Source organism: Schistocerca piceifrons, chromosome 2 (genome assembly GCF_021461385.2).
Source record: "Schistocerca piceifrons isolate TAMUIC-IGC-003096 chromosome 2, iqSchPice1.1, whole genome shotgun sequence".
Classification (NCBI taxonomy): Eukaryota; Metazoa; Arthropoda; class Insecta; order Orthoptera; family Acrididae; genus Schistocerca; species Schistocerca piceifrons.
Genome location: NC_060139.1, coordinates 795,924,905 through 795,944,636, shown reverse-complemented (window position 1 = coordinate 795,944,636; position 19,732 = coordinate 795,924,905). Strand labels below are relative to the sequence as shown.

The window sequence follows — 19,732 nt, the reverse complement described above, 5'->3', positions numbered from 1 at the left end:
GCTTCTTTAGTTCTGTCCTGAACCAACTAATCACATTAAAAGGGGGGTTAGCCCTATTAGTGGTTTGTTCTTTTCGTCGCCTTTTACAACTGGCAGAACATACCGGAGGCCCATTCTTTTCCCGGGCCTCCATTATTATTATTATTATTATTATTATTATTATTATTATTATTATTATTCATTCTTTCTTTACTTTCTCAGACGTTAAGTCTGGTTAAAAATGGAAAGTGACGCGGACCTTGATCAAACGTCACTTCCTTTTAACTGTATGGTATGTGTATTATTATGTATGGTATGTGTATTATTATTATTATTATTATTATTATTACTATTATTATTATTATTATTAAAGCAAGCTTTTGTATGCCCATTCAATGGAGCAGTCCCAAATTAGTCTAAGGTGATATTCAGTTTAGCGATATGTATAAACAGGGATAGTAAAACATGAAAAATAATGAATTCTACAGCAGCAACTGAGTATCTGTGCTGCATGGTGGTAGAAAACAGTACAGGTCAGGGCAGCACACAAAATGGGGAATGAAGACATAACGAACAATGGATTTATTGTCTCTGGTAATACATATCTCTAAACTGAATATTGTATTGACTAATTTCGGGTTCACTCTATTGAATGAGTACATAAAATTCTGCTCATAAGCATAATTTTGATTGTAATGGGACACACACTGACAGACTGGGTACTGCACGAAAGATATAATCAGCAGTATTTGTATGTGCTGCCTCCAGCTATATATTGCAAAAACGAAATTGCAAATATCTGCCGAAAAGTGCCCAATGACTATTGGGAGAGACACCCAGTATAAGATTACTGCAGTACTGGTCTTCTTCATACTCTGACTGCACATGACACTTAAGTTGCATGGGCAGCCTGATTCCTTACAGAAGATATTCAAGGGCAGCCACACCACATTCAACCACCAGACAGCAACCAAAGTGCCAGCAGACGTTGCTGGTGCCATGGACCTCTTTCTCACGCCAACAACATAACAGGATGCAAGAACCGACTGTATCCTGGCACTGAAGACTGTTCTTATGCCGGCGCAAAGTCCCTGAGAAGCAAGTTCACTCTGAGCGGGCTTCCTGGACCAGGTGCCGAATGTTTATGCATTTCTTCAATCGGGAGCTCATTCTGGAGGCACCACTATACTGTCACTGCTGTCCGAGACAGCCTTCTTGCACTGGATATTGCAACATGGTCACACAGAAGAAGGCATGGTCCCAATGTGGTGATCGACAGGCGGATATGTGATATTTCTGTGTTCATCTTTGCTCATCTGATGGTTGACGGTGCTGTCCGGGAATTTGGTCCTCTTTTTTTTTTATCCACACCAACTCTTCCCATGTGGCAACATCCATTCGTTCCGTACATCCATAACACAAAATTTTTAAAAACAATATTTTTTTTATTTTTAATTTTTATTTTTATTTTTGCAGTCGTCTTATGTTCAACTGAAACAGTCACGTATTAAACATAGTTCCACATTTCAAACATCAATCCCAGCTCAACTCCACCATTTGTAATGATGTTATATTCTTGAACGATACTTAAATTAACTTAACTTGGCCTGGATTTCATTTGATGAAAGAATATAACAGTTTCCAACTTCACAAAATTTACTGACAACTGAACTGCACACTCGCAACTTTAACAAAACACTGACTGACTGTACCCACAGAGGTGGAACCATACCTCATCAGTCAGATGAGTAACAGTCTATTTTTTGTGTGTTTTGACTATGACAAACAATTGTGTGGAAAGATTTTACTGTTACTTCATGAACAACTCACCAAGCATCTTTCATCTTTATTCAGCTTCACCACACTTAGAAACTTTCTCACTGGGACCATCTTAAGTGTAAAATGGCCAATTTGCTCTTATCTTACTGACATAAATACAGATAGCTTTAACCAATAAGGTGATAATTTATTGTTAATCAAGTTATGGATTACATTTTTGACTTGCTTCTCTTTTGTTACACTAAGCATTGACAGAAAAACTACTGTTATCTGTTGGTTGTATGATCCTCTTATGCTTCATGATACTTCACCTCTATCTTAAGTGTCCTACAAACTTTAATTCAGAAGTTTTGTTTTCTCCATTGTCAGGAAACAGTTGTGAACCTTCGTTCATAGCTTTTGTATCTCCATTACTAGGCCTTCTGCCTGAAGTACTGTTCGAGTTCCCACAAGAACAGTTTATTTTGGACTTTGTCTAAACTAAGATTTCCATGAGCTTTTCTCCACGGTCTATTAACAATCATCCAGGCCGTTTGTGTGACATTCTGTTTGTTGTCCAAAGAAGAAGAGTAATTCTGTTTTCATAGTTGTTCCAAGAAGGAAATTTGTGTTTTCTTAACTCAAACAAACTTTGTGTTCATTGCATTCCTGGGCCTCTATTTTTGGTCTGCCTGAAAAGACACTTTAACTGGCAAGCATCACAGCTTGCACTCATATTGGTATCTGGCAGCATTCTGTGAGATTGTATCCCGGGCAACTCAAACACAGAACTTCTAAACAATGTGCATTGGAAAAGCCTTATACAGGGGCCATTCAAATTCAACCTACATATTTTTTACTGTGAAGAAGTAACTGTTGCTGTGGAACACTGAATAATTGCTAACAGTCCCTGGCACCTACAACATTGCAGATGTGTCAGATTGAGCATTGTCTAGTTTTTACAGGGAGCATGCCAAACAATTGTAGAAAACATAAATCACATGGTCTATTATAGCCATCTAAGTGAGTAACTTTTATCACTCAACACTTTCATTATCCACATGTCACATGATAACAAGATAAATCAGTATATATTGGCCCACTGAAAAGACTGGCCACCAAATTTGATTAGCACTTTGTCACAATGTCGGCTAACGTTGTACCTGTTAATAAATATCGAAAGTACCTTGGCAAACAAGTTTACAGTACTGAGAGCCAACGGTATGTAAAATACAACCACCAAGGAGATTGGTATTTCTATCACAGTATTGACACCTTTTAATGATTTGGAAGAGCACTCATTGAGCTAATCTTGAAATTGGTCAATGGCTCAATGCATTTTTATAGAATATGCAATGGTCATATACAGTAATTCAATAAAAACAGAGACAGGTAAATCAACTCTAACTACATATTACATTTCTGCTCATCCAGTCCTTAAAAATTGAGACAATGGTATATAACAAAATACTGACAAATTTCTAAGAGCTTGTCTTTGTAAATATCTCTCCATTGTCTTCTGTAAAGCATCTTTTGCAGAAAAAAGCTGTCCTATTGATGTAGTCTATGACCTTGCCTTGGCCTCTGACTCTGTGGGCATATACTTCTATGTGGTGCAGACTTCATTGCTGTTTTAAACCTATGTAAATGACTATTCAGAAATTTTTCAGAACAATTCAAAAAAACTTTAATAGCTGCTGATGGCATAGACATACTAATCAAGGGCACAAACTCAACCATACCAGTAGCAGAACAGGGAAAACTGATTATCTGTTGACAATAATACTTAATAATGGTCGTAAACTAAGTGTAGCACAATCTGCAAAATCCATTGAAGCCTGGTTAACTAAGAATCTAAAATACATTCAGCAAACAAATAAATTAAACAAAAGGCTTCTTGTGCCCTTCAAAGCATCAGTCGATTTTGTTTACTGGAAGGTAAGGTCACTAGTTTATTTGTAATACTTAAACTCACTGATGCCTTACAATGTTATCTCGAGAGTAACTGACCAAAAGTAAAAAATAATCATTCATGGAAAAGTTAGCAGTCAGAAATAGCATGCATTAGATAATCACATACCTATCAGACGTCTCTTCAAACACTACAATTCATTTATTTCTCAATGGACATTTGTCCTAATAATTAAAATCAGTTTCAATTGAATTTTGATTTATGCAACTACAAAATGAAACACAAAAACAATTTTCAAGTAGACTGTGTGTCCTCATCTAGGGCTCAGGGCGTGGCTCTACTGTCTAATGTTCAACATCTTCAACAATTTCCAAACAGATATAAGGCAAGAAATCAGGAGGCCTTTCAAATTCAAAAGAAAATTAAAAACAGGTATTAACAATTGCTACACATTATCCACACATACAGATCCCAGGATTAACCCTGCGGCGGGCGCGTGGCGGTATAGAGTGCCGCCAATTTTGTTTTCGTTCAATAATTACGTCGGCGCGCTGAGCACACAACAGTGGTGCAAGATATGCTTCCATTGTCTAGTCACGCGCCAAACTGCGTTACTGCACCATCATTATACCCACCACACCAGCTGTGACTCACTTGTGAAGTGGACGACTGCACCGAGACGGCACTGCGTACCGCTTGCGCCCAGTAATGTAAGTACATGTAGCCGTACCACTATCGAATGTTTTGAGGATTAGAAGCTTTGTTTTACAACTCTGTGGGTGAATGATGATGTAGTTATTAACATTGCTTTGGTATTAGAACTATTTTATTGTCTCCCAAGTCCGCACAAAGGAAAGGACTAACACCAAAAGAAATTGAGCGTCTTCTTCTGCAATTATCTGACGAAGAAGATTTCGCAGATTTCTCTGACAGCGATGAGAAAGCAGAAATAATTGAAACTGCAGATCATTCCAGCGAATCTGAGCAGTCATGCGTTGATGGGAATGAAGTGAAAGGAATGCCACATGATGACTGCCATTTTTATATTGGTAAGGACCAAGAAACTTTGTGGATAAATAATCCATTAGCACTACCAGGGAAACCAAAACGGAAGAATATAATCAAAGTCCTACCTGGCCCAAAACGCAATGGTAGAGAAGCTAAAACTGAAATTGAAAGTTTTCTCAATTTGTTTGATCCTGAGATAATTGATTATGTTGTTGCAAACACAAACAAGTACATAAATAACAAGAGATCATCTCTGAATTACTCAAGGGCTAGAGATTGCAAAACTACTTCTGCTTCTGAAATAACGGCTCTTTAGGAGCAGTGTTTCTCATTGCTGTACAAAAAGGAGGACACAAAAATGTATTAGAAGTGTGGGCATCAAATGGAACAGGAATGATTATTCTAAGGGCAGTATTTAGCTACAAGGGCTTTCTGTTCTTGCTCCAGTCACTCAGGTTTGACGATATTTCTACACGAAAAGAATGACTAGCAACTGATAAACTTGCTGCCATCCGCAATCTCCACTCAGCATATCTGAACAACTGCAGAAATAACTACAGTCCAGGGGAGTTCACAACCACAGACGAAATGCTTGTCCTATTTCGCGTACGTTGTGGTTTTGTTCAGTACATGCCAAATAAGCCTGCTAAGTATGGATTGAAGTTGTATGCATTGTGCGATAGCAAGACTTTTATACTTTTAATTTTGAAGTATACTGCGGTAGACAGAATCCTGGACCATATGTTGCATCTAAACAGCCAATCGATATTGTGAAGAGATTGGTTGAGCCAATCAAAGGAACTCACAGGAATGTAACTACGGACAACTACTACAGTAGTTACCCTGTAGCCCAGCATCTTTTAGAAAATGGGCTAATGTTAACTGGAACATTGAAAAAGAACAAGAAGGAAATTTCTCCAGAATTTTTGCCCAACAGATCGCGAGAAATTGGTAATTGTCTTTTCGGATTTCAAGATGACTTCTGTCTTGTTTCGTGGCAAACAAAAGCGAACAAGGCTGTGCTTTTCCTGTTGTCAATGCATGAAACTGCTGAAATTGACACCGCTACAGGCAAGTCTGTTGTAAATTTGGACTACAAAAGGTGGAGTCGATACTGTGGATTATATGTGTACATCCTACACTACACAAAGGACCACAAGAAGATGGCCCTTAGCATAGCTCCCTACTCTACCACGAGATATTCAAGGATTTCTGTCACCTCATCAATCAATTCCCGCCAATCATGAGGAGACTGTAAGAAGGTGTGGGAGGTGCCATCTTTGTGGTGGTAAAAGAAATAATAAAACTACTGTCATTTGGAATAGCTGCAAAAGATTCGTTTACAAGCAACATTGCCACAATTTTGTCACATGTAATGATTGCAGAGCTTCTCCGGAGGAAGAGAGTGTGTGATTCTTGATATGTATTTACTGACTGAATTATTCTTTATTATTACTACAAAGTTTTTATACATATTACACATTTTCGTAAACTTGCTTTAACAATGGTGAACAATCGAATCATATCTGTGGTTATAATTTATTTAGAATTTGTTATAAAAGTAGTGCTTAGGAAATATCCTGTCAGATATTCTGTAACAATTTTAATTTTCCCATGCACCTTGGATATATGTATACAGATCATATTAAAAGTTGCCATTAAGAATGATGTTATAAACAATAAACAATTAATTCCACCTAAAAATTAAAAAAACTGCTTTTTTATGTATTTAAATGTAGGCGGCACTGGTACCGCATGCGCCCGCTGACGCAACAACCTTAAGCCTGCTGCAGGGTTAAAGATTTCTGTTGCCTGTGTGACAAGCAGAAACGTCTCTTAGTAAATAGGTCTCTATTTTAACAGTACATGGGTAAGCATTTTAGGAAATGCAACCCAGCAAAAAAAGAATGCATTTTTAAAACATCTTTGATGTGTGTCAACATTTTTGTTTTACGAAAGAATAATCACGAATTCCACCTATTACAGCATGGTGGTTTCCAAGGTACTGAAATCGTGACAAACTTGCTTTTATCAGCCAATCATAGCTCATGTCGCATGATCTCACCAGCCAATAACAGCAGATATTCAAAGCATAGGACACGTTATGCAGACAGCCAATTACATTATCATCATTAATTAGCACATACACACAAACAGAAAAAGTTAATAGTTTAAATTAATACACATATAGTATAACCACAAGAAAAGATAAGCTCTCACATTTAATATAGGTCGCCAAAAATTTTTTGCTGTTTTGCTCAAGGTGTGGTTAGGCGGGATGCTAAGAGCATCAGCTTAAATTGCAACAGCTGAATATTTATCTTGGTATTATTCCATTGATTATGTTTTATTGCTGCAGTATTATTCTGTAGTAGTGGGCCAAAGTAATATTCTTTTTTAGAGTATCAGTTCTTACCAGTCAAAATTACCATTCAAAATAACAACAGTTCATCTGAAAACTAAAAAAATGAAAAATTCTAAAAAATTCCTGAGCTTTTCCCAGATTTCTCTCAGACAAAAAAATTCCCAGGTTTTTCCTGGGGCACGTATATCCCGAAATTATAGTCACAACACAATGACTCTCTTCTTTGAACTAAAGTTTACTTACCAAAGGTAATGGATTTAATGGCAGGCAAATACCCATGTCATCAACAGTTAGTTGCAAAAATAGTGTGCCCAAATGCGGAGTGCTTAGCTGACTTGTCAGTTGTCCAAAAGGCACTTTTTCAAAAACCTGAAAACAACAGCCAGGCATTACACACTGTTTGCACCAAGATAAAACTTACCAGTTAAGCAACATATGTTCTAAACAAAGAAACAAACAAGTGAGAGCAAAATGAATAGAGACTGTAGCTCTATCTCTAATAAAGTATAATACCTATTTACTAACTTTTCCTGACCTGCTTCTTGTCACAAGATATACAGGGTTACAAAGCACTGTTTATTAACAAGTGTACAATGTACAAAGAGGGGCGATACATGAAAAGAAAGATGCAGTCATCAAGTTTAAAAAGTCCATCTCGTGGGTCATGTGCACTCTAGCTAGCAGGCCTCTGCAGTTCTCTACAAGATCAGGTGAAGGGATTTTTGTGTTAGAATATGTGAACTGTTCCATGCAAATACGAAAACCTTGCAACTGGTCACCAGAGCATTTTGTGTTTGTTGTTCCTAGTTTTGTGATACGGGTTGTCTCTGTAAAGGATAAAGGTATGGGGGCGACAACGTGTAACAGAGCTTTGAGTGCAGACCACAAAAATCAGCTGTTCGTGCAAGCTGTCAACTGGACATTCTGCAGAAAACAGTGTGGAATGTTTTGTGGCAGTATTCGCATTTCAAACCCTACCATTTATAACTGTTACAAAACCTGACTCCAGATGATTATGCCCATTGACTGAAGTTTTGTGCCTAAGTGCAGCAAGCTACAGAAGATAATTATGACTCTGTGAAGACACTAATATTCAGTAATGAGGTGACTTTCCATCTGCTGGAAAATGTAAATTGTCACAATGTGTATGTGTGTGGTCAGAAAAGGATTTACAGAAGTGAATGTCTTCTCTGCCATATTGAAGACAAAGGTGTATGGCACTTTTTTCTTCATTGAACAGTTGGTGACAGGTTCCGTCTACCTGGTCATGTTCCAGCTGTGGCTGCTGCCACAACTGTCTGCTGACTCCTCAACTTTCAGTCTTCAACATACAGGGTTCCACCTTACTGGAGCATAATTTCCATGCCTTTCTCAACAATGAACTGCCACAATGCTGGGTAGGGCATGTAGCTCTGGGTGACATTCCTCTGTTGCTATGCCCCCCCCCCCCCCCCAACTCCACGTTACCAAATCTCACTCCATGTCTTATGAACAACAACGTTTATGTGCCACCAATGCAAACAGTGCTGCAAGAACTGCAGGAACACTGCAGGAACTGCTGCCATAATGGACACTGATAGAAACATGATAATGAACATATGGATGAGTTGGATTATCATTTGGATGTGTGCCATGAACTTGGTGGGTGTATATGTCTTTTCATGTATCACTTATCTTTCTACAACCTATAATTGTAAATAAACAGTGCGCTGAACCTAACAAATCATTTAGGCCAGATCTGATATGTCCATTATTTGGTATTACAGGAAGTTCGTTGTGGATATAGAATGACTGGCCAGTACTTATCTTCAAGAGGTGAATTCCAGTAGTGCTGGTAGGTATGCTACAAATATAAAAATCTATACCTTGCATTGAGAACTGTTTTCTTTGTCACAAAGAAAAGAGGAATAGGTCTGGGAAGATTTGAAAGAAAGGGCAGGCTACTCTGACCTCAGCCTTAAAGGACACACCTGTTTTCTACTTTTAATGTGTCTATCAGGAGTACTGGAATTTCACCTCCTGAAGTTAAATACTGGCTGGCTATTTCATCTGCTCGTATTTTAAAAGTATTCTCAACTAAATTTCCCTCTTGATAAATCTCAATTAGGAATTGTTTAACTAGTAAAAACATTTGTGGCATAGAGTGCAGACTTTACTGTCACACTGTCCGAATTGTTATAGTATTGGCATTTCTATTTATTTTCACATCACTCATGCATATTTCAGTTAAAAGAAACTGAGCAAACTACAAAACTTTGTTGTCAGTTGAGTGTTTACATATTAATGACATCTTAACTTGGTCTTGATAATGTAATCACTTTACTGGCAAAGAAAAAGTAGCTTTTAGCATGAAGAATTTGTAGTGTTAACACAATGTTTCAATGTATTCAACACAATCAAATATATTCATCAAATACTAATGAATTGTCTGACTTTATGGCTTCATATGAGCAATTTGCTTCATGAACAAAAGTGTAAACAACTACTGCCTACTGCATTTAAAGCATCCCTGCAAATTAATGTAAATCAGTTAGAAAATTCTGTAGATGGCCAGTTTTAAACATACGATATTTTTAAATATCTTTGAGAATATCCATGAGAGGATATTGTTCAATGTTTATTGCCTTTTATTTTACAGAGCAATATTACTTCCGAGTATTTTAATCTGTTTGTACGACCCACTGCATGAAAGACACACTTGCTACAAAGCTTCAAAAACATGTTAGACACACTTCATGACCTGAAATTTCAAAGATACCTACTTGAGACAACAGTTATGGGTAAATTTACTTTAAAAGGACCTTCACTGTTGTAATAAGACCACATCCTGAGTGGGTAAAAGTTTTACAGAGAATGGGAGTCCATTTTAAATGGAGAATTTAAATGAGACTGGGTATTGCTGTGGGCATTTATGGCTAAAATACAGTTGGAAAAGGAGTTAAAAGGTAGGCCTACAAGCATTATATTTGTTGCATAAAATGGCAGACTCATTGATAAGCCAAAGGATCAACCTCGATTTGACTGGTCACAATAGCATGTATACACACAGATGTGACAGACTAAGCATGTTACAGTTATTTATAAGGATTTGAAAAATTTGCAATAAACACAAATATAGATGAAAATTCTGCCTCAAATTGCAAAAATGCAAAATTACTTAATAAATGCTGTTTTGTGGTGAACTGCATCCAGATGAACTATTTTATTGGAGACAATTTGAAGCAGCTTTACTTTCTGTATATAATTACTGAAATGTACTCAGATTTCGGTTACTGGTATTGCAAATCATCTGGCAAAGCCCAATTCCTAAAGATAATTTTTTAGGAATGTGTTTAAAAAATAAAAAGGGCATAAACACAATGACATGTGTGTGCTTGATGTTCTGGTGTCACCAGCTGAATGGTTTATAATTAAGATACATTCAGTGTAATGCAAAAGAGAATTCAGTTGTGGAACCTAGTGTCTTATAACAAAGAAAAGTATTCATTCATCAGCTAATTAAAGTTCAAAAGTTGATATAATGCAAACACTTTAAGGTCATCACACATGATCAAACAACTTTTTATTTTTTATTTTTTTAATTTGCTGAGTGACTTACTAATTTAAAAACTAAAGAAGCTTGCACAGGATAGAGTAGCATAGAGAGCTGCATCAAACCAATCTCAGGACTGAAGACCACAACAACAACAACAACAACAACAACAACAACAACCTTAACCATTTTCAGAGTAGCATAGAGAGCTGCATCAAACCAATCTCAGGACTGAAGACCACAACAACAACAACAACAACAACAACAACAACAACCTTAACCATTTTCAGACAATGATGAATTTTTAAGTGCATTAGAATTGCCCAAGTGTGTACATTACTGCTAATATTCTATAAATAATATTAATTACGTGATTTCTTTTTAGTCTCATTGTATAGAAAGCTCACCTATTACTGCACTATGTAAAAGCAAATGAATACATACATCTTTCCTTGCAGCTTCTAAACATGAAAAAAGAGAGCAACAAATTTTAAAATATACATGCAGTAACAATCTGGAAATGTCCAGTTTAAATGTCAAGACTAAATCGTTGTCTAAGATCAATACTACATGGTTGTCTACGATAAGCTGCTATTCTGTAAATGCATACCTGCTGTGTGGCTGTAAGTACTTCCTTGTTAAGATTTGACCTCTGTTCATTCCAGTATTCATAAGCATTTTTGTAATTCAGCCATACAAGAATTGCTTTATCCACAGCTATAGGCTGAATGTAGATAAGTGGTCGTCTAAGCGTGATCAGTACCATCTCCTTGTCCTCCCCTTGAACCATTTCATCCTGGAATGCATTCCTCAGGCCTGCAAGTATGATAAATTGTGTTGTTACATGACAAGAACACCATTTATAATAATATATTATATTCTTTAGGTGGTTAAATTACTTTAGTTACGTATCATGAATACATGTCAGTCACTTTATCTTTACAGAGAGTAAATTAAAAATGAACTCCAGACAAAAACAAAGAGATAAAAAGATAAAGCAACTGTTAATCAAAAAGTCTGATTTTATTATCATAGTACTTTTGAAAGGCTTTAGCTCTCTCATCTTCCTCCACTTTGTGCACCAATAATACAGCGGACAGCACATGATTTAGCATGGTATCGAAAACACCAAGCAAATTTTTCACAGACAATTATCTGCTTGGTTTATTAATCCTATACGTAAACAACTGAACAAGCAGGTCACATGCTGCAAAATATAAACAAATGAATTTTTCTGTCAACCACCAGTAGGTTTCAAACAACATGGTAATCAGGTACTTTAACTTTATCAATCTGGTCTCTTCAGCTTACAAATTAGTTGAAGTACTGAGTCACGGATAGTGATATATAAAAAAGGCTACACACTTCCCTGGAGCAAATTCGAAGTTATTTCTACACCTGTTGATGACTGTTCATCCAAAATAACAAGAAATCCTCAATACAGTCACAAATTTTGTTTTGGTAGAAGCGTAAATGTGGCACTAAGTCAAATGCTTTTTTAACTGACTGCCTTGACACAAAGCCTTCAGCACGTCTCGTGAGAAGGATGTAAGTTGTGTTTCACGTGATTGACTTTTTCAAAATACATTCTGTTTGCTATACCTCATTATGTTTGAGGACAGAATATGTTCTAAGAGTCTACAACAAATCAGTGTCAAGGATATTGGACAGTAGTTTTGTGGATTACTTCTACCACCTACCTGACGACAGGCATGAGCTGTTCTTCCAATTACAGGGCAGCGTTTTTTGTTTGAGGAATCTATGATAGGTAGTAATTAAAAGAAGGGCTAACTCAAACACAAATTCAGCACAGAATCTGATGGGTATTCCATCGGGTCTTGGAGCTTTGTCCAATTTTAATAATTTCACCACTTTCTAAACAATAATTAGTCATTATTTCTAAAAGTTATCTGAGTATCTAGATTCAATGACAGAAATGTTCTGTTAGCTACATGGCACGTAGGCTTTCTTTTTAATTTACTTGATTAAATTTAGTTGCCATAAGCACAAATAGCACTAAGCAGTACAGTGGCCATTTATTGTTAATACAGTATAGAGACTAACATTCTGTGATTTGTTTGTCTTTTGTTAATACATAACTTGACTCACACTACACCCCTGAATGTTATCTTTTTCTATAGACTCCATGGAACATAATGGATGGATGGATGGATGGATGGATGAACACAGATGTACTCTAATGGGTGATCACCATTAACTGAAAATATTTGTTGTATGGACAGATATTGCATAAGGTCACACACAATATATTCCCACGGAATTCATGACCAAGTTTAATCACTTTCGCATAAGACCACAGACACTATGTTCCCACAAAATACATGACCACATCTACACTAAACTGCTTATGCACTACCACTAACTTGATAGAAATCTACAAAACTTGTCACACCACAAGGGCAGAGTTCTAAGCTGAATATGAGATCTATATTACTAAACACAATCCCAGCACCTGGCACCAGTTGCAGCATAGGAAGAACATAAATCCGATTTTCAATATTTTACACCATTATCAACCAAATTTAAAAAATTTAAAATACTGTCATAATATACTCATTAACAGGTATAATTTTATGTTAAAAGTTTAATGTAATGAGACAAGTATTACAGTTAGAAAATGTGTGTGTCTGTCTTGAGGCAGTGTAACTGACAAGAGTGCAAATACCCGGCTTTCATTCATACTGAGTTTAAGAATGAGAGCACTTAGCGATTTCCAACAAACTTTACACACAATTTGAAACCTTTATGAAACTTTTCCTTGCTCACAACCACACAAAATGATAACAGGAAAAAGTTTCTAATTTACTACATTTTTTCTATTCCTGCAGTCAAACTTCAGCATGATGTTTTAATTTATTACTTCTTTGCTACTAAATTTGTTTGCAACACAGTTTTCAGAGAGTATCCACATATACCTCTGAATGTACCTGCAAAATTATACCACCGTACAACACAGAGTTAAGGAAATGTGACACTATAAACATTGAGTAGTGTTAAAACTAACTTTTACTTAAAATGGAGCACAAATTGCCAGACTATATTCATGAGAGCACTTAGTACTTCAAACAAACTTCAAGCATAATTTCAAACCTTTCCTAAACTTTTCCTCACTTGCATACCTAAAGGCAAATATTTAACACACTGACTCACTTGTAAAGTAATCAGACATTTGAAGCTATTTTGCACATGGGGATTTGATTTATTAACAATCAGATGTATAATAGTATGTATTACTACGCTAAGCCAAATATTTCATTATCTGTGCAGGAAGTATTTTTGTTTTGAAAGAGCACAAATTTGTGAAAGAAAATTTAAGACAATGCTCAGAAACAATATGGGAGATGCAGCTGTGAAATCCAATTAGGCCTAACTTGATATAAGAGAAATTGCACATTGTAGTACAAATCAGGAAAGGTTCAATTAGTGATACGAGAGGTCATGATGAAAACAGAGAGAGACATAATATGAACATTTCACAGCTAAACTGAAACAGAATAAGAAGAAGAAAAGAAGAAGGAGAGGTGGAATACATAAACAGTAAATAGCAGTGATAACCAGTTGTACTACCTGAAAATATAGCAGATATAGAAGAAATACACTCCTGGAAATGGAAAAAAGAACACATTGACACCGGTGTGTCAGACCCACCATACTTGCTCCGGACACTGCGAGAGGGCTGTACAAGCAATGATCACACGCACGGCACAGCGGACACACCAGGAACCGCGGTGTTGGCCGTCGAATGGCGCTAGCTGCGCAGCATTTGTGCACCGCCGCCGTCAGTGTCAGCCAGTTTGCCGTGGCATACGGACCTCCATCGCAGTCTTTAACACTGGTAGCATGCCGCGACAGCGTGGACGTGAACCGTATGTGCAGTTGACGGACTTTGAGCGAGGGCGTATAGTGGGCATGCTGGAGGCCGGGTGGACGTACCGCCGAATTGCTCAACACGTGGGGCGTGAGGTCTCCACAGTACATCGATGTCGTCGCCAGTGGTCGGCGGAAGGTGCACGTGCCCGTCGACCTGGGACCGGACCGCAGCGACGCACGGATGCATGCCAAGACCGTAGGATCCTGCGCAGTGCCGTAGGGGACCGCACCGCCACTTCCCAGCAAATTAGGGACACTGTTGCTCCTGGGGTATCGGCGAGGACATTTCGCAACCGTCTCCATGAAGCTGGGCTACGGTGCCGCACACCGTTAGGCCGTCTTCCGCTCACGCCCCAACATCGTGCAGCCCGCCTCCAGTGGTGTCGCGACAGGCGTGAATGGAGGGACGAATGGAGACGTGTCGTCTTCAGCGATGAGAGTCGCTTCTGCCTTGGTGCCAATGATGGTCGTATGCGTGTTTGGCGCCGTGCAGGTGAGCGCCACAATCAGGACTGCATACGACCGAGGCACACAGGGCCAACACCCGGCATCATGGTGTGGGGAGCGATCTCCTACACTGGCCGTACACCACTGGTGATCGTCGAGGGGACACTGAATAGTGCACGGTACATCCAAACCGTCATCGAACCCATCGTTCTACCATTCCTAGACCGGCAAGGGAACTTGCTGTTCCAACAGGTCAATGCACGTCCGCATGTATCCCGTGCCACCCAACGTGCTCTAGAAGGTGTAAGTCAACTACCCTGGCCAGCAAGATCTCCGGATCTGTCCCCCATTGAGCATGTTTGGGACTGGATGAAGCTTCGTCTCACGCGGTCTGCACGTCCAGCCCGAACGCTGGTCCAACTGAGGCGCCAGGTGGAAATGGCATGGCAAGCCGTTCCACAGGACTACATCCAGCATCTCTACGATCGTCTCCATGGGAGAATAGCAGCCTGCATTGCTGCGAAAGGTGGATATACACTGTACTAGTGCCGACATTGTGCATGCTCTGTTGCCTGTGTCTATGTGCCTGTGGTTCTGTCAGTGTGATCATGTGATGTATCTGACCCCAGGAATGTGTCAATAAAGTTTCCCCTTCCTGGGACAATGAATTCACGGTGTTCTTATTTCAATTTCCAGGAGTGTACATGTCAGTCTCCTGGAAAAGATAGCCAGTTGAGCAGGTTTAAAGATCTCCACAGCAAAAACTGACTAAATTTTTTCCTAACATAAAAGTGCACCATAATTTTTAGTAAGAGTCAAAGGTCAAATAGAAAAGGTTCAAAATTCAAGAGCAGCATCTACAAGAAACAATTTAAGACAATGGGTTAGTAAAATCTGTCAGGGATAGAAGGATACACTAAAACAGAAGGAATATCTGGAATAGCAAAGAACATTTGCAATAATAAAAAAAAAAACACATTACAAAATGGCAATGGGTATTAGGGAGAAGAACTACAAGAAAAATTTTAAGCACAAGAAATACAAAAGCCTTCAAGTTAAGAAGTAATGATGATAAATATCGAAACAAAGACAAAAACAGAATAAAATAAGAAAAGAAGACTGTTTTGGATATTTTTACAAAAATAGTGACTCAGGCCACTGTGAGATAACTTAATACTAAATTGGTAGTCTATATAACTGCAGCAAAAATTCATAGCTGTACAAAGATGTGTAACATTTTAGGGCTCTATCAATACAAAACATCATAATATAATACCTAAAGACACTCTGAACAAATAAATCTTATATTACAATAAACACAAATATTAATTCTTATTTCTTTAATGCTTCAAACATTTCAAACATTTTAGGGACTCTTTTTCTTGATAAAGAGACAGCTTAAAAAGCAAATAATTAGGAGCAAAGGAGACCAGTTACCAAATAGTAGAAGTGTTAAGTTGTCAACAGGCACATAAAAAAGGATGAAACATTTCCTAGCTTTCAGACGAATCCTTTAACACACTATGCTAGAGAAGAGAGTGTGTGTGTGTGTGTGTGTGTGTGTGTGTGTGTGTGTGTGTGTGTGTGTGGGAGGGGGGGGGGGGGGGGGGGAGACCATGTGGATGCATATGTATGTCTCTCACTTGATAAAGGATTCGTGCCTTTTTTGTGTGCCTGTTGATGCCTCAAGCTTCTTCTATTGGATGAGTGGTCTCCTTTGACATTCTACCAGAACTTTCCCTACCCCACAGATATCTTAAAAAGTTTGAAAAGAAATACATTCCATTTCCAGTTTCAAACATGTGTGGCCTGTAAGTTCAACACAAATGACTCCTCTTTCAGAAATAATTGTTACAGCTTATTCAGGGATACAAAGGTGACTATCAATGACCATAAAATATTTCGCATAATTTCTAATAATCCCTAGATTTTTTTATGATACTGGAAAGTATTAGGTGGAATAAAAGTAATGGAAAAAGTAAAGGTTATCACTCACCATACAGCTGAGGCACTGAGAATCTGTAGGCACTTAAACAAGACTGAAAATGTTGCTGAATTTTTGAACAATGTTCTTCTTCAGAGCAAAGTAACAAAAGGCACACTCACATACACATGTATGGCAACAATGTCAAACCCGACTACAATGGTCCAGTGCTGCTGACTGATTGGGGCAAGGGGCTATGATGGATGGAGTGGGTGAGAGCAGCAGGGCAGCCAGGAGGGAGGATGATAGCTTGGAGGAAGAGGCTGCATGACAACATGGCAGGAATGATGCATTCATCGGTGCAGGCAAGGGAAGTTTGAAGTGGCATATGATGTAATGGAGGAATGAGATGAGAGCGGGAAACGGGGGGAGGGGGGGTTTACAACAGAGGAAGAGGGAGATGGCAGAGAGGAAAGTGTAAGTGTACATCAAGTGTGAAGGATGTGATCCAAGGACAGTACTCCACTACCTAATCCAGAGGATCACTGTGTCTGCTGCCTGATGCCAGATTCAGAAAATCTGGAATTTGGGGGGTGGGGGCGAAAGTGATCTAGATGTCAGAGTTATGAAGCAGCCATTGAAAGCTGAAAGAAGGACTAGCATAAGGAAGGACAACAATATTTCACTGATTAGATGGGTGCCAGTCTGTCACTTTGGGAGGGTAGCAATGATTTCTGGTAGGATGATCCTCATTTTAGTACATGATAAAAGGTTAAGATCTTATTTATATGAAACGGTGTACCTATTCTTGTCTTGAAGAAGGCATACTGTTGAAATTCGGGTTCTGCTTCTTCAAACATGACATTTTTCAGAAGCTGCCCTAGACTCAAATTGACATCAACCTGTGCCTTTCCAAATATTTTCATGTAAGGATTTGGTTGAGCAGCACCCGAGACATTTTGTACTCTGTTAGACAGTTGGAATTCCACAGCTCCTGTCTCAAGGCGAACAGCAGAGTTAGTTGGTGTGGTTGCTGTTAACTGAATACGCTGTAATAGATTAAAGAAATATGTGAGAAAATAATGTAAGTCTCTTTGTTTTTTTTATTAAGACATCAATAATGAAATGCACACAGAGAAAATAAAACATAAATTTCCTTACGAAAGATCTGTAGGATTTCTGAGAACGAAGAATATCCGTAAAAAGTTGTTTATGTAAGTTCCAATAAACTGTTGACCTAGAAGACCTTAAGTAAAAGATGTGTTGAGGAAAAATTGAAGGTGAATGTAAATTAACAATTTATTTTATCCATAAATTTGAGGAAAATAGTATACTGTCAATAATAATAAGATTTAAGATGGATTACAACCCCAAATGGTCAAGGATTGGGCACAAAACCGTATATGGCCTTGTTTCAATTATTATTTTGGTATATGTCTGATGTCATTAAGGGAAATAACCGAACCTATGTCTCTATAGGGACAGGAACTGTTTCTTCCAAATCTGAGTCCAACATCGTAGCCACTGCATGCCCTCGCTAGGGGAAAAAACAGGAAGAAAGAAAAATGGGGAATGCAAAAGAGAGAAAATACACATGTACATACATACAAGCAAACAAAATGAAATAAAATAATTTGTTTTTAAGTTATATTTTGATTGTAATACTGTCAAACATATATTCACAGATTGGTTACAATAATCAATATATTTAATAAACAGGGAAGAAAGGCAGATTTTGTTTCTTACTTTTATCCTGATCACTAAAGAGAAGAGTATTCTTTTAAGAGATGAAGAATTTGTCTCTTCGCTTCCTTCAAGCCACAGAGGAACAGGCTTCTCCCCACCATACACTTTCTGAACAACTTCATTTACTTCCTGCAAGCAAAACAAATGAGTTACATTACAATTAGTAACAGATAAAACCTTCCACATTCCAATAAACGTATACTTGCTCATTATATAAGCACTATCCAAATCAAACTATAATTATAGAGGCAAAGTTCATTCTCTACAATCTGGGACTACCAACACACACAAACTACTGAAGTATGAGGAAAATTGTCTTAAGAAAGAACAGTATTAATATAAGACTTACCAAAAGGAGAAGTCTAAGGCCACTAATTAGTTGTTTGGGGTGGGGGCAGGAGGATTTCTAAAGCGGACTTTACACAACGATCCGCCGTGAATGGTACTGGTCTAGCGCGACAGCCATCTAGTGGTAGAATGGGTGAAACTATGAAATTTAGCAGACATATGATCCGTGTGCCAGAATAGAGAACAGTTCTAAACTACCGTCAATCCGCGCACACGCAGTAAGTAGCAATAATGCGCGCATGCGCAGAAGGGTGTACCACAGTGAGTTCTGCTTGTTGTTTGGCTGTTGTTAGGCAGCTAGTGGCTAATTTCAGATTTTAATGTTGGGGATCTTCCGGAATTTTTTTCAACATGCATGTTTCATAAATGCAGAAAAGAAACTTTTTTTGTAGTAGACACTTTAACACTAGCTGTTCCTCTCTGGGGAACACCACATTGACGAAGCACTGTCCGTGCAGGTGGAGAGGCTTATGTATCCGCATGAAGTTTAGGTATATGCCGAAGGTAAAGGACCTACTGCTGGAAAGGCCTTAGCTGATGTATCAGACTAAAGAGTGTCCCACAACATCCCATCTTTCCTATCCACTCCTAGTCCTTACCCAATTCCCTTTCCCAACCCAAGGTGTGATGCGATCTGTGTCGAGGGGTGCTTGGCACAAGGGAAGATGTGTTGCAAACGGAGCATCAGGGATACCGAGTGACCTCCTTGAGTAAGCAGCCTTACACTGTGTGGGGGACCTGTGGTGTGGACCGTGTAGATCCCCAAATTTCGTGAGACGAAGATGGACAGAACTAAAGAAAATAAATTAAAACAAACTGAGA

General features: G+C 38.3%; 1 protein-coding gene across 1 annotated transcript in view; it reads right to left on the bottom strand.

The window, feature by feature from the left end:
- Positions 1–19,732, bottom strand: part of LOC124777437 (transmembrane protein KIAA1109 homolog) — a 527,366-nt gene that overhangs the window by 119,955 nt on the left and 387,679 nt on the right. The window contains exons 61-64 of the mRNA XM_047252842.1: positions 18,563–18,691; positions 17,619–17,865; positions 11,165–11,370; positions 7,266–7,391 (exon numbers count right to left, since the gene is read on the bottom strand). Coding sequence (XP_047108798.1) covers positions 7,266–7,391; positions 11,165–11,370; positions 17,619–17,865; positions 18,563–18,691 — 708 coding nt within the window. The remainder of the gene's footprint in view (positions 1–7,265; positions 7,392–11,164; positions 11,371–17,618; positions 17,866–18,562; positions 18,692–19,732) is intronic.